General features: G+C 40.9%; 1 protein-coding gene across 6 annotated transcripts in view; it reads left to right on the top strand.

The window, feature by feature from the left end:
* Positions 1–27,229, top strand: part of lratb.1 (lecithin retinol acyltransferase b, tandem duplicate 1) — a 180,568-nt gene that overhangs the window by 74,929 nt on the left and 78,410 nt on the right. For all 6 annotated transcript variants that reach the window (XM_068040528.1, XM_068040518.1, XM_068040510.1 and 3 more), the window contains 4 exons: positions 6,872–6,936; positions 9,375–9,481; positions 17,934–18,042; positions 18,466–18,565. In XM_068040528.1, the coding sequence (XP_067896629.1) occupies positions 6,872–6,936; positions 9,375–9,481; positions 17,934–18,042; positions 18,466–18,565 (381 nt within the window). The remainder of the gene's footprint in view (positions 1–6,871; positions 6,937–9,374; positions 9,482–17,933; positions 18,043–18,465; positions 18,566–27,229) is intronic.

Genomic DNA, 27,229 nt, shown 5'->3' with positions numbered 1-27,229 from the left:
ACATGCTGGAGAAATTGCACATTTCAAATTTGTAACATATTTAAGTACAGAAATGAGTTTGGGAATTCTCAACTTTATTACAATTGGGCAAAACACTGAAGAACTCAGAAGTTCCGATTGTCACTGAGAGGAAATGAACATTTGGTTGTGGGAAATTTAAGCTTTCAAGACTGAGATCGATACATTTTTGTACGGTAAGGGTATTGAGGCATGTGGAGCAAAGATGGGTAAATGGAGCTGAGGAATAGGTAAGCCATGATTGAATTGATTGGTGGAGCAAGCTGAAGGGGCGGAATGGCTTACACATGTTCCTAAATGGGAAAATTTGACTTGGTGCAGTTGCAAATAAGCTCTAGACTTTGGGGTTAAGGGGTATTGGCTAGGCAGAATAGAGAGAGCTTATGTCTCCAGTTAACTCTGCAATACCTAACTTCACTAGCCAGAGTGAAAAATTATCCATTTCTCATTATTTTTAAAGGTATCTTTATCAATATGAGGGATGTTAAATGCTGAATTTTGGATTAGAGCTATATTGGAATTTAAAAAAAAAAAATTATTGGGATATGGGTGTTGCTGGCAGGGCCAGCATTTATTGCCCAACCCTAGTTGCTCTTGATAAGGTGGTTTTGAGCCATATTCGTGAACTTCTGTGAAGGTGCTCACAAGAATGTTGTTGGAAATTGGAAAACTGGTATACTGGCCTTAGAATGGTAGCTGATTGTGCTCCATATTTTGGGCTAGAATTTACTGTAGCTAGTGAACAAACAGCGCTTGCCATTAGTTAGACTTGCCCTTGCACATTTATTTTCCATGCGATCTTGCACTGAAAGTTACTAGAAGTTCAAGATGCAAACAGTGCAGTGCCCTCTGCAGGGCATCTGGGATATAAGTGAATAGAGCAAACGATTGATTAAGGAGATACCCAATCAAATTGAAGGATTGTGAAATGAACAGAGTCTAAGCAAGGAAGTGTAAGTTAGAATAATGAATTCAATGTCAAACCAGGTACAAAAAGTGAAATAAAAAGAGGGAAAAAGATTGAATTGAGAGAGAAGGAAAAGAGGCATTAAAAAGTTGATTACAATTTCTTTTGAATCTCCAGTAATTAAAAGCTGAAAGAATAAGACTGCACACTTGTAATAGTTAATTTTTAGTGCCAGAGAGGTTGTTTGGCAGTAATTAACAATTATCACACCATTAAAAAGGGCTCTTAAACTGAAATGGATCAGCCCTAACTTTCTGTCATGAAATTAGTTCATATCTACCTTGCAAGTAACTTCATGATGTTCAGTACATTTGAATGGTGCATCAGACAGTAAGATACAATTTTAGCAAAGCTAGCGGTGGAGCAGCACATCTTGGACAACAGCTTCACATTTTTGTGTTTACCCTCGCATCTGCCCTTCCTGAAGTTGCAATGAAATGTGTGCATAAATAACAGGGAGAGCCATTAGCCTCACCATTGTTTTGACAGGAAGATCTGGGCCATTAAATGCCCAGACTGCATGAAGGCTAGTTGCTTCTCCACCAGAATGGAAAATAATCCGGAATGGAACTTTCAAGTGTACCTCTTAATTGTTGGCAGTGACATTAACGGACGCATAGGGCCAGACTGGCTACTCACCCTCTTGATTGGAATAGTGTGTAGAGTGTAGTGACTTAAAAGCGAGGAAGGGAATAAAAATTAAAGATAGTTATTTTATAAATGGAAAACAAATCAGTGCATTAAAGGTCAAATACAGATGTTTGCATTTGAATACATTTTTGAAGGGTTTCACTTTGTATGGTATTAATTTTGTAGGATTATGTTTACCAAACCAGCTTAACACATATTTTCTTTCCATAATAGCTTTTTAAAAAATTCGGAAAACAAACAAAACTGTAGTGTAGTATAATCTAGAAGGTACAATGAGAGTATTCTTTTAACATAGTCTGATAAAGAGGAAAGGGGACTGAGCAATATAATGTTGCCACTACTGAAAAGTGTTCCTCAATATAGTATATAATGGGATCTCGTACTGTGCGTGGCTCCCTCACTAATGAGGAATATGAAACTCCCTCAGTGTTTTCATACTTTTCTGTATGATGCTAAAGACAACTTTAACAGAGAGTGTCTGTTGTACCTAGGAACAATACTTTACTGGCCTTATAATCGTCACTTGCGAGAATAATCATTTGAAACACGACAATCGTTTAAAAGACTGATGTGCAAAATTTTCTCAATGCTTGCACTATTAGCAACAAGTCATTGGTAGAACTTATACTTGTTTTTTAAAAAAATATAAAAATTATGAGGGGCACTGATAGGGTAGATAGGAAGAAACTTTTTCCCTTAGCGGAGGGATCAATAACCAGGGGGCATAGATTTAAGGTAAGGGGCAAGAGGTTTAGAGGGGATTTGAGGAAAAATATTTTCACCCAGAGGATGGTTGGAATCTGGAATACACTACCTGAAGGGGTGGTAGAGGCAGGAACCCTCACAACATTTAAGAAGTATTTAGATGAGCACTTGAAATGCCATAACATACAAGGCTATGGGCCAAGTGCTGGAAGATGGGATTAGAATAGATAGGTGCTTGATGGCTGGCAAAGACATGATGGGCTGAAGGGCCTGTTTCTGTGCTGTATAACTCTATGACTATATGACTCTAAAAACTTTTTGCACCATTAAAATAATGTGTGAAGCTTGAGTGCCATTTGTACTGCAGTTTTAATCCAGCTTGTTGTTTGACACTGATAATTTAAGTAAATGCAAGGAACAGGAGAAAGTTACAAAACAACAGTTGAGTTTTAGTGATCCCTAAACTAGAATGGGGAGAAAAAAAATCAGCCTTCATGTCTTTAATGTATTCTTGTTATTTTTCTATCTTTCCCTCCTTTCTTGAAGATGACACAGTTGCACAGTTCCATGGATACTGGTTGCCGTAAAGTATTTTGTGTGAGAATTAATACATTATTTGAGCAGTGAGGGCATTAAAGCAGAACCTGATCACTTGGTATCAATACACATATAGTTCCAGCAAGGATTACTCACCTAACGCCTCCCTGGCTGAAATTAGCTAACTCACAGAACAAGAGTCACACTTAGAACTTGCCTGGTCTGTGCCAGTCGCTTGGTGGATAAATGCTCTGAATCTTCATGGAAGCTATTTATTGTCTTTTAACAAACTGTAGAAATTCACAATTTTCAGATGGCTCGGTTGATGTGACACATGACCATCAATCAGTAAAGGCTGATTACTTTATTGTAGTAATGCCATCAGGGATTTCAGCAAGCAGAGGCCAACATCATTCCCCCAAAAACAAACAAAGGAGAGCAATGAGGCCTATTTCCCATGCTTGAGAACGAGAGTTGAAAAGGTTTACCAGCCAGGTTTTATGGAAAATATGCATACATGGATTTTGGCCTAGATTTGCCACCCATTGCCCATGAGTGGATGGAAATTCTAGCTCATTCTTTTCCCGCTCAACTAATTTTCTCTTATTTCCTTTTCTCCGGGAGGTGTTAACTCCTGCCCTTGGGAGATTGTAACTGAGGGAAAAAAATCAAAATATTACCTACATAAATTATTAAAAGTCTTTTGTATGTGAGCATTTGCTGTCCAACTTCCTGTTGTGACAATCTTCAGTAACGCTTTTATGCTAACATTTATAATTGGAATTATGTAAACAAAATGAGAATTTCCAATGTAAACACTTCTCTTTCACTGTAGTTGCAGGGCTCCGACCAGTGGTTTCTGTCAGCACACTACTCTTTGACCTCTTCAGCTTCCAGCCCTGTTCCTTCATTGACTGCCTGGTCTCTGGCCTGCTTCTCCAGCCCTTATCCCAACTCCATGAGGCACCCGCCTCCTAACTCACTCCCAGATCCCACTTCCACTCAATTAAAAAAAGGCTACACTGTTCATCACTGAGGATCTGGGAGCAGGCCAACTCGGTGCAGAAGAGAACTGCAGGGATCAGTGGCTTGTTCCGTCCACCTGGACTCCAGCTCTTCTCAGTCTCCCACTGTCTTTCCAGTCACCTTTGCCACCCTGGTCCTTCCCAGCCCTTTTACTGCCGCCTGAACAATGTCATGGGAGTTCCACTAACAACCAAAATGTTGACATTGATAGTGAGTGGAATCATAATCACATTTCCTGTGGTTAACAAGGCCTAAGCTATGACCATTAGTTATTTTAGATGCAACAAGCTGCTGGGGACAATTAACACTAACAAGCAGCACGATAAGAGCTGCATGTTCCACTTTTCACCCCTGCCAGGTGAAGTCTGTTTAGAATCTGAACTGCAAGTGAACCCTCAGCTTCTTAATGACCAAGTTCATAGTATTTAAACTCTTGCTGAACTTCTGCATGATCTTTTTCATTTAGATGTTAATATAACTAATGAGAAAAATGCAGAAGCTTTAAAAAAAAAATTGGCACTCAGAATGAAGCAGCATATGCTATCATTTGGGAAAACATTGATGTTCATTGTGAGCTATCAACACTAAGGTTCAGTTTAATTAGTATTGTAAACATCTGATATATACATTTTCAAACAGTTTTATTCTCTGAAATCAGTGACAAGCGACATTTTTACAATTGTAAACATCAACTGGTAGCAGACTGCTAGTATTTTAAGACTGTGATAGACATATGTATCATTTGTTTTGTGCATCTCCATGCCCATGGAAGGTTTTGGAAGAAGTTAAATGATGTCAGCAACTCTGAATATTGCTCTTTATCATTCTAATCACAATAAGGTTGCACCATGACTGTCACATAATGATAAAAAAATTTCAGGTGGCAACATGACTCCAGAGTTTGGTCCTGATCAGATTCCCGTGTAGGTTAAATGCATACATTGTGAAGTCCCTCCACTGGGCATTTTTGCACTGCCTTGACCTGGCACTGCTTGAATACAATTTCAGTGGTCGTTCAAGCCAAGTGCAAAGATACTCAATGGTCTGTTGGGCTCTTGGACAAGTTACCCAGAACTGTAGGAACATGGGAAAAGGAGTAGGCTATTTAGTCCCTCTAATCTATTCTGCCATTTAATAAGATAATGACTAATCTGTGATCTAACTCCATATACCCACTTTTGCCCCATATCCCTTAATACCTTTGGTTAACAAAACTGTCAATCTCAGATCAATTGTTAATTTTAAATCTAGTGTGAATTACCATTTGTGGAAGAGAGTTCCAAACTTCTGCCTCTCTTTGTGTGTAGAAGTGTTTCCTAATTTCTCCCTAGTCCTAGACTCCCCAACTGGCACACAGCCCAATAGTGCTAATTTAAATGTATTTGACAATGTAAAGTTTCCATCTGTATTCGGAACACATTTAAAATTTACCAACTAGCAATGGAGTTCTGCATATTAGAGGCCTGCTCAGGTTGGGAAATAAGAACCTGACCTGACCCCGACCGATCCACAATGGACCTGAGCCTGACCCGGCCCGAGTCCCTCCGATTTTGCTCTGAGCCCAACCTGACCATCCCTTTACTTATCTTCTGACTGGGGAGCACCACAAAGCTGCCGCGCATGCGTGCTGATGTTCTGGTGATGTCACTCGCTCACTGCGCAGACTCAGTTTCATCCCGGACTCCCAGCTCAGGTAAGCTTTTTAATTTCAATACTTGCCAGCAGAGCACTTAGCATGTGTGTCTGGCCAGAGTCGACCCGAGCCCGAAAGCAGTACCCTGAAGATGGGCCCGACCCGACCTGAACCTGACACTGTCGTCGGGTCCTGTTGGGTTCGGGTTGGGTAGCAGGCCTCTACTGCATATTATGTAAGTATCCAAGCAGTCAAGGTACAAGTTGGTAATGTAGTTGAAGCAGTGATTTACTTATGCTTCTTTCAATTTAGTATACTGTATTCACTGCTCACAATGTGGTCTCCTCTACATTGGGGAGACCAAATGCAGACTGGGTGACTGCCTTGCTTGAACACCTTCACTCAGTCCAAAAGCATAACCCCGAGCTTCCAGTTTCTTGCCATTTCAACACTCCCCCCCGCCCCCCCCGGATCTCATGCCAACATTTCTGGCTTTGGCCTACTCCAGTGTTCCAGTGAACATCGACTCGAAGAGCAGCACCTGATCTTTCGATTAGGCACTCTACAGCCTTGCAGACTGAACATTCAGTTCAATAACTTCAGAGCATGACTGGCCTTTTTTAAATTATTTTTTAACCATGCACCTGCTTTTCATGCAGTCAGAACTACTCGTAATTCTACTATTAACACTCTCTCTGGACTTTGTCTTTCATCACAAGCAGTAGCACACGCTTTGCCTTTGTCCCAGGACAGCTTTGTTATTTAATCTCCCCTTGCCCTATCAAACACTCTTGCCCCACTCCCCTGCCCTTCACTTGCTTAAAACCTGATTCGTTTCTAACCTTTGCCAGTTCTAATGAAACATTAACTTTGCTTCTCTCTCCACATATGCTGCCAGACCTGCTGAGTATTTCCAGCACTTTTTGTTTTGTTTCAGATTTCCAGTATCTGCAGTATTTTGCTTTTAGACAAATGTTTTAGGTAATGTAGTTACTGATTTCAGACCAGTAAGTACAGTATAGCCGTAACTTTAGGTTATGTTTGTGTTAATTCCTAATTTCAAGATTGAGTTGTGATTTTTTTTCTGCTTGTATGGGTTTATTAATTGTCTTTTGAAATTTAAATTGGCCTGGTGATTTAGAGGAAGCTTGCCATTCACCATCTCTGAGGAAATTTATTGTTCTTAGCTTTTTGTTTCTTACTGGTAACTTGTTAAATTCTGTGATAGACAATTTTATATATGCAAGCATATTATAAAGACATTTATTAAAAAGTAAGACAAGATCCATTCAAAATATTTTCTGATGATGGCGTTTTTAACCTTTTTTTTGCAGATATAGAAGGTGGAGCAGTACGTGTTCAGGGAGCAAGGGGATTGCCTCCATCTGACAATTACAAGGTGCTGTGCAAGGAAATGTTTGCAACTGTTAAGTAAAATATATGGCAGTTATTAACTTGTCAGTTTTGTTATATAATATAAATCAGATGACCTCTTAAAATTCCATTATATGGGGAATGATTATAACTTGTGTGTAGGATGCTTATGCATTATGTGGAGGATGATGACTGTAATAGATGGAGGATGATCCAATGAGAGGAAGCTGCTCATGTAGTATGTGAAGGATGATTAAATGCCGGAAAGTGCTGCGCTTAGAATAAATTACATTATATAATTACTGTTATTAATTTGGATAAATATGACAGCCATTTTGTACACAGCAAGGCCCCACTAACAGCAGTGAGATGAATAACCAGTTCATCTATTTTATGTGATGTTGGCCGAGCCACAATGTAAAACTCTGCTCTTCAAGTAGTGGAATGGGAACTTTAGTATTCCCCTGAACAGGCATAGATGAGATCTGGGTTTATTGTGTCATCTGAAAGACAACACCTCCAGCAATGAAGTGCTGTCTAAATACTGCACTGAAATATTATCCTAGGTTAGGCACTGAAATCTTAGAGTGTAGCTCAAATTTGCACCTTCTGACTTGGAGGTAAGGTGCTACTAATTGAGCTAAACTGACATTTGAGAAACAGCTTTCAGTAAACTTTAAACATCCCCATAATGTGTACATAAATTAGGAAATAAATTAAGATAGTGTAATCTACTGATTTACATAATCATCTATGGTGAGAATGAGTACTTAATCCCTCTCATAGAATTACTGGTCTGCAATTTAGAGATATCTAACATTGGATTGTTGAAATTTTTCAACACAGAAAGAGACCATTTGACTCAATGTGCAAGTGCTGGCTCTCAGAAAAAGCTTTACACTTTGTCTCTTTCTTCTGCCCTTTCTCAATATCCTGTTTAATTTTTCTTTAGCTTTGAAAGAGAGAAACTCAAAATAATGGCAGAACAATGAAAACAAATAGATTAGGGAGATTGTTTAACAATGCTGCAGTAGAAAACTAGTGCAACACCTTTAAAGGTAGATTGCTGAGCTTGTGAGATTTATACATTCCTGAGACCAGCAAAATCAGCCTAAAGAAACAAAAGCTTAAATGGATTAACAAACAAATTAAAAGCAAGATAAAGAGGAAGAACAACCTCTACAAATCTTGCAGGAAGGAAGGAGAAAGAGGTTCATTGGGATGAATGTAAGAGAAGGCTGAAACACACCAAAGGGCGATTTAAAAACAAAGATGATCCTAGAAAAAAGCATAGTCACAGAACTAAACATAACCTTAAAAAAGATTATTTCAGTGCTATAACATTAAGAGGGCAATTGGTAGTGGGTGAAAACCCTAAAAGTTGTAAATAGGCTTGAACCTGTTCAAATTTTAGATGACACCAAACTAGAGGGGGGCCGGTGGAATTGAAGGAGACAGCTCAGAAGAAAAGAATGAGTTGAATAAAATATGTAAGTGGACAGAAAAATGGCAGGTAAAATTTAAGGCAAAAAGAGTAAAGTAGGAAAAATCAAAGGAAATGTAGGCAATACATGTACTCCACAAATCGTGCTGCAATAGGCAAGGACGAAGCTGAAAGAGACCTCAGAACCTCAGTAGACTTGATGCTCAACATGTGCAATAAGTTCAGAGTAACAATCAACAAAGCCAATAAAATGTTGAATGACACAGGGAAAGCAGTAGAATACAAGTCAGAAGAAGTTGTGACTAATCTGTATAGTGTGTTCTGGTGAGACTGCAACCTTGAATTCTGTTTCTAGTTCTGGTCTCTGAAAAACTTGGGCTTTTCAGCATGGAAAGCTGGTGTCTGAGAAGCGATCTTATAGGAATGTCTAAGAATGTTATGGGAATGGACAAGGTATACCTAGGAATATTATTTGAAATCAAATAGTGAGAGTAGGACAAGGAGTCATAGATTCAAACAACCAAGCGGTGAGTTTTTATTTCCACAAAGACTGAAATTGGATTTTGAAAAAATAAAAATAGAAATCTCTTGAGCCCATCTCTCCACTTTTAACTGATGCTTTTAAATTTTGGCCTTTTGCTTTACTGACTCACCGACTGGTAGAAATTGTTTTTCCTGATGGCTTTGTCAAAACCTGATACAATTTCCAATACCTCTATTGCATTTCCTCTTAGCCATCTTTGTTCTCATGAAAAGAACCTTAATTTCCAATGTCTCTCCTCATAAATAAAGCCGCTTAGTAAGTTTGTTCCGCATCATAATATTGTTGAGTTTTTCTTTTCCATCTCTTTCCTTCCTCTCCATCATCGCTCACTGCTTTAAACGGTAGGTTTTAAATGATGTACAGCATGCTGCAATGGCATTGCGTAATATTGATGCTTTTTTATACAATTAGTGAACACCTTACATCAGACTTTGCTCCTGACGCATCATTTGATTCCAAACTACTTGGTATTTAGGTTTGTGCTACATATTTCGATGGGTACCGAGCTACAGCTGTCTGCCCAGTGGGAGGATCCCGGTCTGTAGAAAAGGGAAGAAGAACAGCAGAGAGTATTTTAAAGAGGTATGCTTATTGAGAATAATAAAATTATCTTGCACTAGAATCATAGAATTTTCAGCACCGAAAGGGGCCAGCGGAGTGGGGATGGTATCTATTTAATGGAATGAAAATTGTTTTTGGGGGAAAAAGAAACTTTCTACTATGTAAACATTTTTGGAGACATTTTTTTTCCCTCTTTCCTGCAGAAATTAGCGATCTTACTTGCAACAAGTAGATCCAAGGGAGTAATCTAGATTGGTGTTACTTTTGGCCATAGATTGCCCCTCCTTTCCCTACTCCCCCATTCTCCCTTCCCTTCCCCTGTCCTCATTCATCCAGCACCCATCTGCTTATTGCAACCCTCCCCTCTCCTCTCTCCTGCCTCTACTGCCCCCACTTACCTCCAACTCCCATTCACCCTTCCCTCCTAAATAGTGAAACTTTATAAAAGTGCTATTATGACCAGGTGAGAAGGGGTCTAGAGGTTCCCTCTCAGCCTTTGCCTGATTTTAACTGTAACAGGGTTTAATTTTAAAACACCATGTTTTTAGCTTCCCTCAGTGAATCCTTGTTCACTGCTCCTATTGTAAGGCAAATAAATCAGACAGGTTTAGATTTAAACAAGAAAGGTAGAAGTTTATTCATCTTAAACTCTAATCCAGTTAATGACCACAAATAGGCGACGCGACCATGCTAGCATACATATGCGATAAACACACACGCAGATAGAGACAGAAAAAGTAGAAAGAACAAAGGGGAACGGTTTGAGGCAATATCTGTCAGGTCCTTTCTGTTCTTGAAGTTCAATGTGGAGTCTTTGGCTGCCGGTACATTCCGCTGTTCGTTTGGGCCCAGTTCACGCTTCAACTTGTTTCGATGTTGGAGTCTTTTCTCTCTTGAGGTTTACGTGTCTTCCGTGGGTCCGGTGGCTTGGGAGAAAACGAGAGAGCGCACCAGGAGAGGGGCTTCCTTGTTCCAGCTTCAGTTGCAAACTCCCTTCTGTATTGTTTTCTGTGTGGCACAAATAGAAACCTAAATTGGCTAGCAGGTCAATCATGTGACTAACTGGCTTAACCACTTCTGCGTTTGTGGATTGTATTGTCTTAGCAGGCCCTGGAATGCGCTTCCTTACACCTTCAATGTCTTTGATCAAAATCCATTTTGGTTAATTGGAGCAGGGCATAGTCCTTTGTCTCCACAAGTGTCTCTTAGTATGCAAATGTCCTTCCAGCCCAGTGTCTGGTGACCTTCAAATAAGTAATTTCTTCATTCCAGCAACAGTTTAAAATCAATGTTCATATGATCTTCTTGATGGTTGGCCCAAGAGCTCTCTTAATGCCATCATTCATTCCTCTGATGTTTCCCGTGATGAGGCCAGCTGAATATGACTGCATAGGTGTTGCCAGTAGTCATTTGCGCAGCGCCTGGCTGTTCTTTGTGCAGTGCTTCTGGCTGCTTTAAGTGCTGCGGATGTTAAATCGCTGGGGGCTTTCTTGTAGTTCAACAGTGCAATGCGCTTAGCGGCTATGACATTCCATGACAATATGAAAGGCACAATTCAACATGGTGACTCCTCATCAGAGCCCTTTCCTATCCTGAGTGGCGTGAAACAAGGCTGTGTTCTCGCACCCACACTTTTTGGGATTTTTTTCTCCCTGCTGCTTTCACATGCGTTCAAGTCCCCTGAAGAAGGAATTTTCCTCCACACAAGATCAGGGGGCAGGTTGTTCAACCTTGCCCGTCTAAGAGCGAAGTCCAAAGTACGGAAAGTCTTCATCAGGGAACTCCTCTTTGCTGACGATGCTGCTTTAACATCTCACACTGAAGAGTGCCTGCAGAATCTCATCGACAGGTTTGCGGCTGTCTGCAATGAATTTGACCTAACCATCAGCCTCAAGAAAACGAACATCATGGGGCAGGACGTCAGAAATGCTCCATCCATCAATATTGGCGACTACGCTCTGTAAGTGGTTCAAGAGTTCACCTACCTAGGCTCAACTATCACCAGTAACCTGTCTCTAGATGCAGAAATCAACAAGCTCATGGGAAAGGCTTCCACTGCTATGTCCAGACTGGCCAAGAGAGTGTGGGAAAATGGCGCACTGACACGGAACACAAAAGTCCGAGTGTATCAGGCCTGTGTCCTCAGTACAGGCAGCGAGGCCTGAACGTCTCAATTCATTCCATCTTCGCTGCCTCCGGAGGATACTTGGCATCAGATGGCAGGACCATATCTCCAACGCAGAAGTCCTCAAGGTGGCCAACATCCCCAGCTTATACACACTACTGAGTCAGCGGCGCTTGAGATGGCTTGGCCATGTGAGCCGCATGGAAGATGGCAGGATCCCCAAAGACACATTGTACAGCGAGCCTGCCACTGGTATCAGACCCACCGGCCGTCCATGTCTCCGCTTTAAAGACGTCTGCAAACGCGACATGAAATCCTGTGACATTGATCACAAGTCGTGGGAGTCAGTTGCCAGTGTTCGCCAGAGCTGGCGGGCAGCCATAAAGACGGGGCTAAAATGTGGCGAGTCGAAGAGACTTAGCAGTTGGCAGGAAAAAAGACAAAGAGGCTCAAGGGGAGAGCCAACTGTGTAACAGCCCCGACAAACAAAGTTCTCTGCAGCACCTGTGGAAGAGCCTGTCACTCTAGAATTGGCCTTTCTAGCCACTCCAGGCGCTGCTTCACAAACCACTGACCACCTCCAGGCGCTTATCCATTGTCTCTCGAGATAAGGAGGCCAAAGAAGAATGACAAAATTAATATGCCTCATTCTTGGCAGGTGGGGGTCTGCATGAGGGCGGCACAGTGGCGCAGTGGTTAGCACCGCAGCCTCACAGCTCCAGGGACCCGGGTTCGATTCCGGGTACTGCCTGTGTGGAGTTTGCAAGTTCTCCCTGTGTCTGCGTGGGTTTTCTCCGGGTGCTCCGGTTTCCTCCCACAAGCCAAAAAACTTGCAGGTTGATAGGTAAATTGGCCATTATAAAAATTGTCACTAGTATAGGTAGGTGGTAGGGAAATATAGGAACAGGTGGGGATGTTTGGCAGGAATATGGGATTAGTGTAGGATTAGTATAAATGGGTGGTTGATGTTCGGCACAGACTCGGTGGGCCGAAGGGCCTGTTTCAGTGCTGTATCTCTAATCTAATCTCTAATCTAATCTAATCTAATCTAATGACAGCGCCTTCAAGATGTTTTATAACCTGTTGTAAAGTTGTGTATTCCATTGACAATACTACATCATTGCAAAAGTGAAATGTGTCGATCATATTATTAATAACAAGCTAAAATTGATATCAAATGCACATATCTTTTGAGAACAAATTAAGCTAATACTACCAGCATATTCAAGCTGGCCTATTTTCTGAACTTCGTTTGTTCTAGTAATCTTACACGTATAATGTTTCCTCCATTACAGCGAGGAATGTGTGGCAGGGCAATGTGGTGAAGCAGCACATTGGACTTTGAACAATTTCAATATAGTGACAGATTCTAGGCTTTCTATCCACAGTTGGATATGAAGGGGGTGGGGATGGGAGGCGGTGTCGGGAGTGTTCCTGATCTCTGCTGCATATTCATAGATCATGTGGTGTAATGCTCAAGCACAGTCCTCACCAGGGGATGGTCAAGAGGGAAGACAGTCAGTTCCAGTAAGCTATTGTGCACCTGGCCACAGAGAATGGTGTTGTTGGAGGTCTGCAATCTGTTGCTTTGCAGAGGAAAGTGTGTTGGGAAAAGGAAAATAACTTGAAATAACTTCCCCACAAAAACAAGTCTATTTTTCATTAGCTGATTACTGGTGGCTTTAGTGGAATGGTCCACAACACAGTGGTTTTTCTTTCTTGTGAAGGAAGTTTTTAATCCATTCACAGGCTGTGGGTGTTGATAGCAAGACCAGCATTTATTCCCAATCCCTTATTGCTCTTGAGAAGCTGGTGGTGAACTGCTGCAGTCCATGTGGTGTAGGTACACCCATGATGCTATTAGGGAGGGAGCTCCAGGAATTTGATCCAGCAGAGATGAAGAAACAGCGATAATTCCAAGTCAGGAAGCTGTGTGACTTGGAGGGGAACTTGGTGGTTCCATGCGCCTGCTGTCCTTGCCCTACTCAGCAGTTGAGGTCACGGGATTGGAAGGTGCTGTCAAAGATTTGGCGAGTTGCTGCAGTGCATCTTGTAGATGGTACGCACTGTAGACACAGCACACCAGTGTGGAGGGAGTGAATGTTAAGGTGGTGGATGGGGTGGTAATCAAGCAGACTACTTTGTCCTTGATATTGTTGAGTTTCCTGAGCTGCACTCATCCAGGCAAGTGGAGAGTGTTCCACCACACTCCTAACTTGTGCCTTGTAAATGATGGAAAGGCTTTAGGGAGTCAGCAGATGCGGTACTGCAGAATATCCAGCCTTTTCACATTGCGGATACCCACCATAGTGTTGTGTGACGCTACCACGGTGCTAAATGGGATAGATTTTGGACAGATCTAGCAACTCAAAACTGGGCATCCATGAGGTGCTGTAGGTCATCAGCAGCAGCAGAATTGTATTCAACCACACTCTGTAAACTCATGCCTTAGCATAGCGCCCACTCTACCATTACCATCAAGCTGGGGAACCAACCCTGGTTCAATGAAGAGTGTAGGAGGGCATGCCAGGGGCAGCACCAGGCATACCTAAAAACGAGTTGTCAGACTGGTGAAGCTACAACACAGGACTACTTGCATGCCAAATAGTGGAAGCAGCATGCAATAGATGGGGCTAAGCGATCCCACAACAATCAGATCAAATCTAAGCTCTGCAGCCCTGCCACATCCAGTCGTGAATGGTGGTGGACAACTGACAGGAGGAGGAAGCTCCACAAATATCCCCATCCTCAATGATGGGGGAAGCCTGGCACATCATTGCAAAAGACAAGGCTGAAGCATTTGCATCCATCTTCAGCCAAAGTGCTGAGTGGACGATCCATCTTGGCCTCCTCCTGAGGTCCTCAGCATCACAGATGCCAGTCTTCAGCCAATCCTATTCATTCCATGTGATATCAAGAAACGGCTGGGGACTGCAAAGGCTATGGGCCCTGACAACATTCCAGCAATAGTACTGAAGACTTGTGCTCCAGAACTTGCCGGGCCCCTAGCCAAACTGTTCCAGTAAGTTACAACCACCCGGCAAAGTGGAAAATTGCCCAGATATGTCCTGTGCACAAAAAGCAGAACAAATCCAACCCAGCCTATTACCGTCCTACCAGTCTACTCCTGATCATCAGCAAAGTGATGGAAGGGGTCGTCGACAGTGCTATCAAGCGGCACTTGCTCAGCAACAGCCAGCTCACTGACGCACAGTTTGTGTTCTGCCAGGGCCACTCAGCTCCTGGCCTTGTTGCAGCCTTGGCCCAAACATGGACCAAAGAGCCTGAATGCCAGAGGTGAGGTGAGAGTGACTGCCCTTGACATCAAGGCAGTATTTGAGTGAGTCTTGCATCAAGGAACCCTAGCAAAACTGGAGTCAATGGGAATCAGGGAAAACTCTCTGCTGGTTGGAGTCATACCTAGCACAAAGGAAGATGATTCTGATTGTTGGAGGTCAATTATCTCAGTCCCAGGACATCACTGCAGGAGTTCCTCAGGGCACTGTCCTTGGCCCAACCATCTGCAGCTGCTTCAACAATGACCTTCCCTCCATCATAAGGTCAAAAGTGGGGATATTCGCTAATGCTTGCACAATGTTCAGCACCATTCGCGACTTCTCAGATGCTGAAACATAGAAAATAGGAACAGGAGTAGGCCCTTCGGGCCGTCTCCGCCATTCAAAAAAGATCATGGATGATTATCTAATTCAGTACCCAGTTCCCGCTTTATCCCCATATCCCTTGATCCCTTTGGCATTAAGAAATATATTTATCTCCTTGAATATATTTAATGACTTGGCCTCCACTGCCTTCTGCCATAGAGAATTCCATAGGTTCACCACCCTCTGCGTGAAGAAATTTCTCCTCATCTTGGTTCTAAATGGCATACCCCGTATCCTGAGACTGTGACCCCTGGTTCTGGACCCGTCAGTCATCGGGATCATCCTCCCTGCATCTAGCCTCACTAGTCCTGTTAGAATTTTATAGGTTTCTATGAGATCCCCTCTCATCTAAATTCTAGTGAATATAGGCCTAATCAACCCAATCTCTCCTCATACGTCAATCCTGCCATCCCAGGAATCAGCCTAGTAAATCTTCTTTGCAGCCCATGTCCATATGCAGCAAGACCTGGACAACATCCAGGCTTGGGCTGATAAGTGGCAAGTAACATTCGCACCACACAAGTGCCAGGCAATGACTATCTCAAGCAAGAGAGAATCTAACCATCTCCCCTTCATGTTCAATGGCATTACCATTGCTGGATCCCCCGCTATCAACATCCTGGGGGTCACCATTGGCCAGAAACTGAACTAGACCAGCCACATAGATGCTGTGACTGCAAGAGCAGGTCAGAGGCTGGGAATTCTGTGGCGAGTAACTCACCTCCTGTCACCCCAGTGCCTGTCCATCATCTACAAGGCACAAATCAGGAGTGTGATGGAATACTCTCCATTGCATGGATGGGTGCAGCTCCAACAACACTCAAGAAGCTCGATACCATCCAGGACAAAATATTCCACTTGATTGGCACCCCTTTCAACATTCACTCCCTCCACCACCGATGCACAGTGGCAGCAGTGTTTACCATACACGAGATGCATTGCAGCAACTCACCAAGGCTCCTTCGACAGCACCTTCCAAACCCATGACCTCTGCCACCTAGAAGGACAAGGGCAGCAGGTGCATGGGAACGCCACCACCTGCAAGTTCCCCTCCAAGTCACACACCATCCTGACTTGGAACTGTATTGTTGTTCTTCACTGTCACTGGGTCAAAATCCTGGAACTTCTTTCCTAACGGCACTGTTGGTGTACCTAGACCCCAAGGACTGCAGCGATTCAAGAAGGCAGCTCACCATCACCTTCTCAAGGGCAGTTAGGGATGGGCAATAAATGCTGGCCTAGCCAGCGACGCCCACATCCCATGAATGAACGAATAAAAAAAACCTGCTCTTACAACCGTAGTATTTATGTATCTGGTCGTGTTAAGTTTCTGGTCATTGGTAACCCCGAGGATATTAATGGTGAGAGCAGTTGATGGGGTGATATTTGGCTGGATTGGATTTATCCTGCTTTTTGTTGACAGGATATACGTGGGCATTATTCCATGTTGTCCGGTAGACACCAGTGTTGTCGCTGAACTGGAACAGCTTGGCTAGCAGCACAGCTAGTTTTGAAGCACAGTTGTTCAGCACTACAGCCAGGATATTGTCAGGGCCTATTGCCTTAGCTTAATTCAGTGCGCTGAGCCATTTCTTCATAACACGTGGAGTGAATCAAATTGGCTAAAGACTGGCATCTGTGATGGTGTAGACCTCAGGAGGAGGCCAAGATGGATCATCCACTCGGCACTTCTTGTCCCTTGCACTGACGGTGTATTGAGGTTGGGGATGTTTTTGGAACCTCCTCCTCTGTTTAGTTGTTTAATTGTCTACCACCATTCACAACAGGATGTGGCAGGACTGCAGAGCTTTGATCTGATCCATTAATTGTGGGATTGTTTAACTCTGTCTGTAGCATGCTTTTTCCACTGTTTAGCATGCATGTTGTCCAATGTTAGGGAGGAGTACTTTTCAGGGTCAGCTTAGCTGGGTGTGATTTTGTCATGTCCAGTGCCTAGGTAAATACCATGCGGTCAGTCCAGTTTTATCCTTCTTGGATATTTTCATAGCAGTCTGATATGTGTGGCTTGTTAGGTCATTTCTGATGGCAGTTAAGAGTCAACCACATTGCTGTGGGTCTGCAGTCCATATATGTCAGATCAGATGAGGACGGAAGCTTTCCTTCTGTAAAGGCCATGAGGGAACCAGATAGGTTTTTACAACAATCTGATAGTTTTGTGTTTGCCATTAGTGATGCTAGCTTTTTATTCCAGATTTATTTAGTTAACTGAATTTAAATTCCCCCAGCAGCCGTGATGGGATTTGAACTCATGTCTTCGAAGCATTAATCCAGGCCTCTGGATTATTAGTCTAGTAACGTAAGCACTATGTCTGATTGTGAGCAGTTCTTTAGGGAAATGTAACTGAAAACGGAAAAGGTCTAAAGGAAACAAAATAAAAGAAAAACTAGAAATTAAGTTAATTGGGAAAAGGTGATGTAAGGGATGAAACTTGTAAGAATAACATATAACTAAAGAATTGAACTGGAAATTGGAGCAACTTTATTGCAGCAGAGAATTCATCTTATTTCTATCACTTTTTACCCATTGAAATTTTATAAGAAACAAAAGTTACTCTGTTTGAAAATAAAACACTGTTAACCTGTGTTGATACTTGTACCTTTTGAAATTTGGTAAATTGTTAGTGACTCTAAACCAGTCTTTCTGTTCTTTTGTTGATTCATGAAGGATGCGACACATTTTCAAGCAGATGGGCCTGGATGACTTCAAATCAGTCAATGTACAGATTTTGGGATCTGAAGAAACCTATGGAGAGCAAGCTGTAAAGAGGACAGATGCATGTGAAATAACTTTATAAATCATAATGAGTGATTTGGATGTAGCGTTCAACGTTTCTAACTTTTTGCAGTTATGCCTCTGCATCTTTTTACCCGTTTGGGTTTGGTGCAGGCATCCACGTGATGAGTAAATGTCAGTAGTTTAAGCCTCTCTTTCCCCATGTTGCGATACATTATAGGATCTGTCACATATATGTACATTTAAAAATCACTCTTTTCTGATGCTATTTATGAACTGTAGGCAAATAGTTCCCATTTTAAAAAATATCATACTTTCACACATTTCTCTTAATGACTTTGGGCTGCAGAAATGAGTGAAACTTTAAAAAAATCAAAATGTTGCCTTTTACCCATCTATGAATGTTTAATTGTTAATATAGAAGTGCCTGTTATTACTAAAGTGCTCTGGTTTGGTTGTACAGAGTCCTCGTGAAGCTGTTATTTGGTTGGCTGTTCACCACATGCAGAAGAAAGCCCTGGAACTCTTTTCCCGTGAAATAGCGCCAGCTGGTACTGGGATGGGTAAGTGGGCTTTGCTTTTTTTTCATGTATTTGCTTGTAAAAAAAATTTATTTAAATAGACTGCATTTATTTACAGCCACATTGTTTTCTTCCTCCCTTAAATTTTATTTCAAGAATCTAAACATTACAAACAAACAGATTAAACATCATTGATACAGGGAAATCGCTAAATGTTTAAAAAAAATAACAGTCCATGTATTCTAAATTTTCAGCAAACCAGAAGGAAAAAAACATTTACTTGTTTCATCCAAATACGTGCACTGGCCTATATTTTTGAAATGACATTTACAGGATCAGACATTGACAATTTAACTGTGCATATTCATACTGTAATGTAACATGCATCAGGTCAGAGGCAAACATTGGGTAAGGCAGCACAGCTGAACAAGTAGGCACAAAGGCTTTCCCATGCCCTCAACACATACTTTGGATTCTTTGTTCTGTGCAACTGGGGACCAAAGGTGGTGTGGGTTGTTGTGTTAATCCCTCCTTCCCTCTATAGGGGTGTGTTGTGGGGCTTGTGAGAGGATACTAGCAAGGGAGTCCAGACTGCTTCATAATTTCCCAGTGCTCTGACTGGCATCTGTCAAACAGGTGCCTAATCTACAAGCTTGTAGTGGGAAAAGTCCAGTTTCAACATTGTAACATTTTAAACATTTCCATTCATCTCAATATTACCATAATTGTGGTGTTCGCTGTCGGGGTTTAGCTGTAACTTATGGCCGCTTGAGTGGCATACTAGAGGCAACTAGTATCCATGGGGCTACAACCCAAAGGTGTCACTGCCTTCGGGGTGGGGGGCGGCGGGGGGCATGGAAATGGAAAACGTAGGCAAGAGAGAAACAAGCTGGTGGATGTATGATTTTTTTTTCTTCAGTTATCTTGGGTAAAAGCTGTTTTGTTTAGAAATACATATCTCCCCAAGTTGTGGCGATTACTTCTCCATTGATACAAGGTGAATTTTCACCTCTTGGCATTGTAGTTTGCATCGTCTTCACCAATTGCTGATTGGCATATGCTAAATATCTGACCACCATCTTTTTAAAGATTTGTTTTCCTCCTCATAACACACACCTTTGCTTGGCCAAAAGGGTGTACAGGTTAACAACTCTTATCAGATCTTTGCCAGTGGCACTCTTTACCTGAACACTAGAAAGTATGACAAAGTGGACTCAGATAACTTGTTCTGAATTTTTTTCATCCCTCCCAAGGTAAAATTGCCTCATCCCTGCCCAGCTTTTCTTCCACCTCATTATGCATGTTGGTCTTCACTGCAATGAATCTAGTCCTACCAAAACATTTTTGCTTCCAAGGTGGAGATTTACTAAAATAATACCTTGATTGAGAAGTTATCAGCTTGAAGATTTGGTGTGTTTATCACTGGACCAGCAAAGTTTAAGAGAGGTAATCTAATAAAGATTTTCAAAATTATGAAAGGTTTTGAGGGAAAAATACTTGATGGTTTGCAATTGATGAATTAGTAATGAGAAGGTATAAATTTAGGATTATCACTATAAGAATTAAAGGGAAGTGGAAGAATTCTTTAAGTACAGTTATTAAAATGTAGAAACTTTTATCCACAAGTAGCTGTTTAGGCAGAGACTATGATTACAATTGAAAGGGACTTGGATAAATATTTGGAAAGGAAGAATATAAAGAGATATTGGGTAACAACAGGGAACTAGGTTTGGAGTAAATGCCGCCAGTTGAAATGCACAGGCACAACGGTCTCATTCTGTGCTGCAATTTCTATGACTCTGTATGCTGCCTTTTCAACATGTGCAGCAACGTGGTTTTGATCAAGAGTATGATCCTACTCCATAAGCAGGAGCTGCTCAGAGGCCTTTGTGATTTCCAAGTAGATATTTAAATCTCAAGTGTTTTATACCTTAACTTAGTATCCTGGTGTTCGGTATTGGTTGCTTTCTCCACCTCCCTCCTGTCCTGTTGATCTCCAAAGTAATAGTGAAATTCAAAACTCTTCTCTAGGTATGCAGTGAGTAAAGATGAAAGATTTGGAAAGAAAGTTGGAAAGAGAATTTAAAAGATTTTGTTACTTAAATAATATTTGTGTATTTAACTGTTTGAATTAAAATCCCAGTATGGAAATAGTTACAATTTTTTAAATATTTGTGCCAGTACTAATTTTTGTATAACGACTATCCAACCACAATTTTAGCAAACTTGAGATAGTTATTTTCTATTTGAGTTCCTTGCACCCATTTGTTTACGCTTTCCTTAATCCATTTTTGCACATCTATTTCTTAACAGAAATTGCATGGAAAGAATGTGCATGAGATAGATCATTGACCTTTCACAAGATTTACAGTTAAATTCAAGAGTATCTCAGTCAGCTTTGTGGTTTATGTTGTCAATGATTTTCTTTTTTTCAATCTAAGCTTATTTTATTTATGGGTGAAACGATTGCAAACCACATGAGTTGAAGCCCGTGGAAAGGATTACGTAGATTTTGTTTTACTAAAGCAAGTAAGATTGTTCCCACTGGTTGTTGATTTGGTAACTAGAGGGCATACATTTAGGATTATCGCTAAAAGAATGAAAGAGAAACTGGAACAATTGTTTTCACACAGTTATTAGATTGTGGAAATATCACTAGACAATGAGTCACATTTTGTGTACTCACACAAGAGCATTCATTAGAATGATCTATAAACCATGAATAAGGTGTGGCATAAGTCCAAAGTTGGTCAAATAAATAGGACAATTACTAGAGTTGGTGTTCGTTGGTAATGAGTATAGCGGATAATGGTACAATGTACTTATTGACATAGGCTTTGAATTAAAATCCATGAAAGTCTTATTTTCTTGACAAACCCCTTTGAGTGCAATGATTTCCACGGAGCTTACAGAATATAAACCTTTTTAAGGAGGGGAAATATTTCCGCTGCATGAATGATGTAATGACATATTATGCAGGGGCAGAAAACTGAACCTATAAACAATAGGTGTAAAATTCGCCTTGGATGTTCAAGCAAAATAGGCATTGGCGACCTGGAGGCCCATTTTACTCTCCCCTGATCTTTTTACTCTCTGTTCAAGTCAATGAAAATAAGTGGGTGGAGTGTAAAATTGTTTGGCTTTTACAAATGAGCATGTTGGTTTTGATGCGGAAGTCATTCCTCAGCACTTGTTAATGAATGCTGATCTGAGTTCATTATTGTCATCTGATTTTGGCTATATGGGAGTGAATATTTTCTGGTTGTATGAAAAACTGTTTTGTACTGTGTTACTTCAGTTTTAAATAATTCAGGAACATTCTCTCAAAAACATAGTCGAGGTTAAGACTGGGTTTGTTTCCTAATCAAAATAGTGTTTTCTAACATTACTTTAAAATTTATAATTTTGATTTAAAACTCATGTATATCCTTGCTATGCTTAATGGTGTGGTCCTGAGCTCTTATATTTAAATAAGAAACCTAAGAAATAGGAGCAGGAGTTGGTCATTCGACCCCTCAAGCCTGCTCTGCCATTCAATAAGATCATGGCTGATCTGATTGTGGCCTCAACTCCACTTTCCTGCCTGTCCCCATAACCCTCGACGCCCTTGTTTCTCCAAGTATTTAAAAAGGAAAAGAGTAACAAAAGTGGTGCGTGGGTCCTCTAGAGAGAGAATTCGGGGAATTAATAATGGGAAATAGGAAATGGCGGAAGTGTGAACGGATATTTTGGGCTGAATTTTATCAGCGCGCCGAGCTCTGCGGCGGTGCGCTGTGAAGTCAGTGGCCTTCCGACCCGCACCCTCTACCACCTAGAAGTACAAAGGCAGCAGATGCATGGCAACGCCACCACCTGCAAGTTCCCCTCCTCGCCGCACACAATCCTGACTTGGAACTATATTGCCGTTCCTTCACTGTCGCTGGGTCAAAATCCTGGAACCCCCCTTCCTAACAGCACTTTGGATGTACCTTCACCACATGGACTGCAGTAGCTCACCATCTTCTCAAGGGCAATTAGGGATGGGCCGCATATGCTGGCCTTGCCAGTGATGCCAACATCCCATGAACAGTTTTTTTTTTATAAAACAGCCAATGAAAATTAATCTTTCACTAACTTGCTCTCTCAATACTTCTCATAATTTTGAAAATATCTGAGACCTCGCCCCCATTTCCTTTCTTTGCTCTCATGAAGGAGCCCCACATTTTTAAGCTTTCTTCATAAATATTAGCACCCATTCCTCTCAAATATGCTGTGAATGCTTCTGTTTCTAAGTGGGCCGTTCTTTTTGGAAAAAAAAGCATTATTTTATTCGCCTTTAAAAGCTCTTGCTATTTCCCTGGTTTCTATCACATACTCTTTCTCAGCCTTACTAATCTTCCATCGTGCTTCCCTGCCTTTTTATTTTTCTCTTGGTTTTTGTCTGTAATATTCTCCCTGTATTTATCTTAACTAACCATGAAGATTCCGACTTTTAATGTTGTTAGTAATTTGTGACTAGTTAAAATTGAACCATAACCTGGAGTATTTCTTTAAATGTGGCTCCCATTGTGTCAAAATGAACAACCTACCAGTACTCATTCTGTTTTAAAGGGCAGTTTCTGTTGTGACCAAAGTGTCAAAATGAGCATAGTTGTAGTTATGTGTGCTCTGTCAAAATATATAGTTATTTTTCTAGTAAAATGCACGGTAATGTTTGTGTCTTTATATTTACATGTGTATGTAATTTTAAAAATATATTTTTATGTTTGTAAGATATTTTTGCCAAGTGGTTGAGCCACCTGTAGTTCATAAAATATGTCTTCGAAGCAGGTGATATACTGAATTGGCTGCATTTTAAGCATCTGTAGATGGTTTAATTATATGTAAAAAGGAACAAAACAGGAAGACATTAAACTCGAGAAGGAAACATTTTGTTCTTCCTACACATTTTGGCAGCCCCAGGATATTTCGTACTCAAAGGCAAATAGCCATTAAATACAATAATTAAGAGAGGAGAGCAATAGGTTAATTGTCTTCTTGCCGTCTCTCAACTTCCTAGTATTTCAACAGTTTATTGAATTGATTGCAGAAGCACATAATAAATTTTTAAGTTTTTCATATGTATATTTAACACGCTAGATGAACTCAATTCTTTGCCCTTAGGGAATTTGTGTTAAAAGGTACAATTTGATTTAAGGCCTAAAAAGTGATCCTAATGGGGACTTACTTTTGGAAGCAACGGGTGTTTGAATCCTAAGATCTTTAGAAAGTTGAAGTAATTTGTGTCAGGTGTGCACTCAGAGCCGTATAATAGGAATGCTGCAGACATCATGTGACTTAAAGCCACACATCATATATGTACATGACAAAATGCAAAGAAAATTTACTGGTGAGAAATCACTACTGGTCTAGAAGAATGTTAAATGATAGCCTATTTTTAATATTCCTTGATCCTTGATTTTGCAGTATACGTCCCAACAGCAAAATGCTGCTAAATGTACTATAAGAGAACTCACTTGAAACAGAATTAATATTTGTGTGGTTGTGTGGTTGTTCCTTACTTAAACTTTCAGTATCCTTTACTAGTTGTTTCTTCTTGTGTTTGATTAATATATCATATCCCAACTAAAGATCTAATTGTATGGACTGATTCATGCCCACAGTATGCTACAGCACTGCCATAGATGGCAGCCCCAGTTTCAATGGTGGTGTGGAATTATATATCAGGTGTGATTCTGCTGTTGAAAAAGCTAAGAGCAATCACATTAAATGGTGTGCAAAGGGTTTGTTGGCATTTCCAATGACTCAAAATGTAAAAGGCTGGAGGTGGTGCTGTTAGCTGCTACTCGGTTCTACGTATATGAATATACGAATATATGAATTAGGAGCAGAAGTAGGCCATTCGGCCCCTCTAGCCTGCTCCGCCATTCAATAATATCATGGCTGATCTGTTTGTGTCTTGAATTCCACACTCCCGTCTACCCCAATAACCTTTGATTCCCTTGCCTAACGAGAATCTATCTACCTCCGCCTTAAAAATATTCAATGACCACGCCTCCACCACCTTATGAGGCAGAGAGTTCCAAAGTCGCACAACCCTCAGAGAAAAAAATTCTCCTCATCTCTGTCCTAAAAGGGTAACCCCTAATTTTAAAACAGTACCCCCTAATTCTGGACTCGCCCATCCTTTCCACATCCACCTTGTCAAGACCGTTCAGGATCTTATAAATTTCCATCAAGTTTCCCCTCACTCTTCTAAACTACAGTGAAAACAAGCCCAGTCTGTCTAACCTTTCCTCATAAGACAATCCGTTCATTCCAGGTAGCAATCAAAACCACCTCTGAACCGCCTCCAACACATTTACATGCTTCCTTAAATAAGGAGACCAAAACTGCACAGTATTCGAGATGTGGTCTCACCAATGCCCTGTATAACTAAAGCATAACATCCTTACTTTTATTTTCAATTACTCTTGTAATAAAGGTTAGCATTCCATTAGCCTTCTTTATTACTTGCTGTACCTGCATACTTTTTGTGACTCATGCACTAGAACACCTTGATCCCTCTGCATCTCGGAATTCTGCAGTCATTTTCCGTTTAAGTAATGCTCTGCTTTTTTTATTCATCCTGCCAAAGTGGACATCTTCACATTTTCCCACATTATATTCCATCTGCCATATTTTTGCCCACTCACTCAACCTATCTATATCGGTCTCTAACCTCCCTATATCCTCTTCACAACATACTTTCCTACCTATCTTTGTGTCATCTGCAAATTTAGCTACCATGCCATCGTTCCCCTCCTCTAAGTCATTGATATAAATTGTAACAAGTTGAGGCCTCAGCACAGACCCCTGCGGGACTCCACTCATCACATTCTGCCAATCAGAAAAAGACCCATTTATGCATACTCTCTGTTTTCTGCCAGCCAGCCAATCTTCTGTCCATGCTAATATGTTGCCCCCTACACCATGAACTCCTACTTTGCGCAATAATCTTTTATGTGGCACTTTGTCAAATGCCTTCTGGAAATCCAAGTACAGTACGTCAACAGGCTCACCTTTATCCACGGCGCATGTTACTCCTTCAAAGAACTCCAATAAATTGGTTAAACATGATTTCCCTTTCATAAAACCGTGCTGACTATTCCCTATTACCTTGAGTTTTTCTAAGTGCCCAGCTATAGCCTCCTTAATGATCGATTCTAACACCTTCCCTACAACAGATGTCAAGCTAACTGTCCTATAGTTTCCTGTTTTCTGCCTTCCACCACCCCCCCCTTCTTGAATAGAGGGGTTATATTTGCTACTTTCCAGTCATAGAATCATAGAAAGTTTAAGACACAGAAAGAGGCCACTTGGCTGATGGAACCTTTCCAGAATCTAGCAAATTTTGAAAAATTAACACCAACACATCTACTACCTCATTAGCCACCTCTTTTAAGACCCTAGAATGAAGCTCATCAGGGACTTGTCAGCCCATCAGTTTTCTCAGTACTGTTTCCCTGGTGCTTGTAATTTCACCAAGTTCCTCTCTTCCTTCCACCTCCTGATTTACAGCTATTACTGGAATGTTTTTTGTATCCTCTATAGTAAAGAAGGAAGCAAAGTATTAATTTCATCCATTCTCACTCTCTAGAAGACTAACACTCACTTTACTTTTTTCGTTTTTAAATACCTGTAGAAAGCCAGCCCTGTGAAACCTGCTCCTTGGAGTAGATTTCACCATACCAGGCACTCCAGTACATTACAGTTTCGAGTAAGACAATTTTCTACAATAAAAAGAAGGCATAAGAGGCAGAACATTAGGCAATATCGTGCCCCTTCTGTTGGGAGTACATTGTGCTATGTTGTTGGTAAACATTTTCAGTACGTCATTTGATCTTGATTACTGTTGGGTAATTCCAGCCACCCCTGAGTCTGTTGTCTTCCTGCTCTGCTCACTCTGGCTGCCTTTCACAATTCATGCTGAGCCCAAACTCGTACCTGCACTCCTTTTCAAACTTTCTGCTCCTCATGCACACCATCAGCTTCTGGGTACTACATGGGTATTCACTATTGTACCCATAATTGGATTCTTCAGTATTATTGTACTTAACTGAGAAGACAGTAGTAACTCTGCCTTATATCTCTAATACAATGTTATATAATTTCAATAAGCATGATGATTTCTTGCATAACTTTAATTATGAGTATTGCACAAAAATTTAACTTAAGTTTTGGCAGTTTGTGAGAAAGTAGGAGCAGTGCATTCAGTTTTTGAAATTTGCATCCGGGAGATCACAGTAAAACAATGATGCATGTTGAGTGTGATATATTAAAATAAAAAAAGTCAACATTTTTGTTTAAGATGTTTAAATTAATAGAAAAATGTCAGTCTTTTTTTATAAAGAACCTCTTGTGGAATGTTCACTGCACCCTTATTTTGAACACAACATGATAACTTTAATTACAGGCTCCAGAGATTTTTTTTTAATTTTATGTTTTGTTTCCTGTTTACACTGATCTCAGTGAGACAACCACCAGTTGAATTCACAAAACTGAGCAGATATAGAAAAACTAGCTCTCAAGAAAGATTGCATGAAATTTGGGTTTAATTAACAACAGTCCATAAAGGTACAGGATATTATATGAAAACTTTAGCTCCTGAGATATGATGGATCAGTTATCTGGGTATAATCACATCACTGGCAACAATAACATATTTCTAATTCGAATTGAAGAATT

The sequence above is a fragment of the Heterodontus francisci genome, chromosome 1 (assembly GCF_036365525.1).
Source record: "Heterodontus francisci isolate sHetFra1 chromosome 1, sHetFra1.hap1, whole genome shotgun sequence".
NCBI lineage: Eukaryota > Metazoa > Chordata > Chondrichthyes > Heterodontiformes > Heterodontidae > Heterodontus > Heterodontus francisci.
The sequence above is the reverse complement of the archived record's forward strand: the minus strand, read 5'-3'. Positions and strand labels throughout refer to the sequence as shown.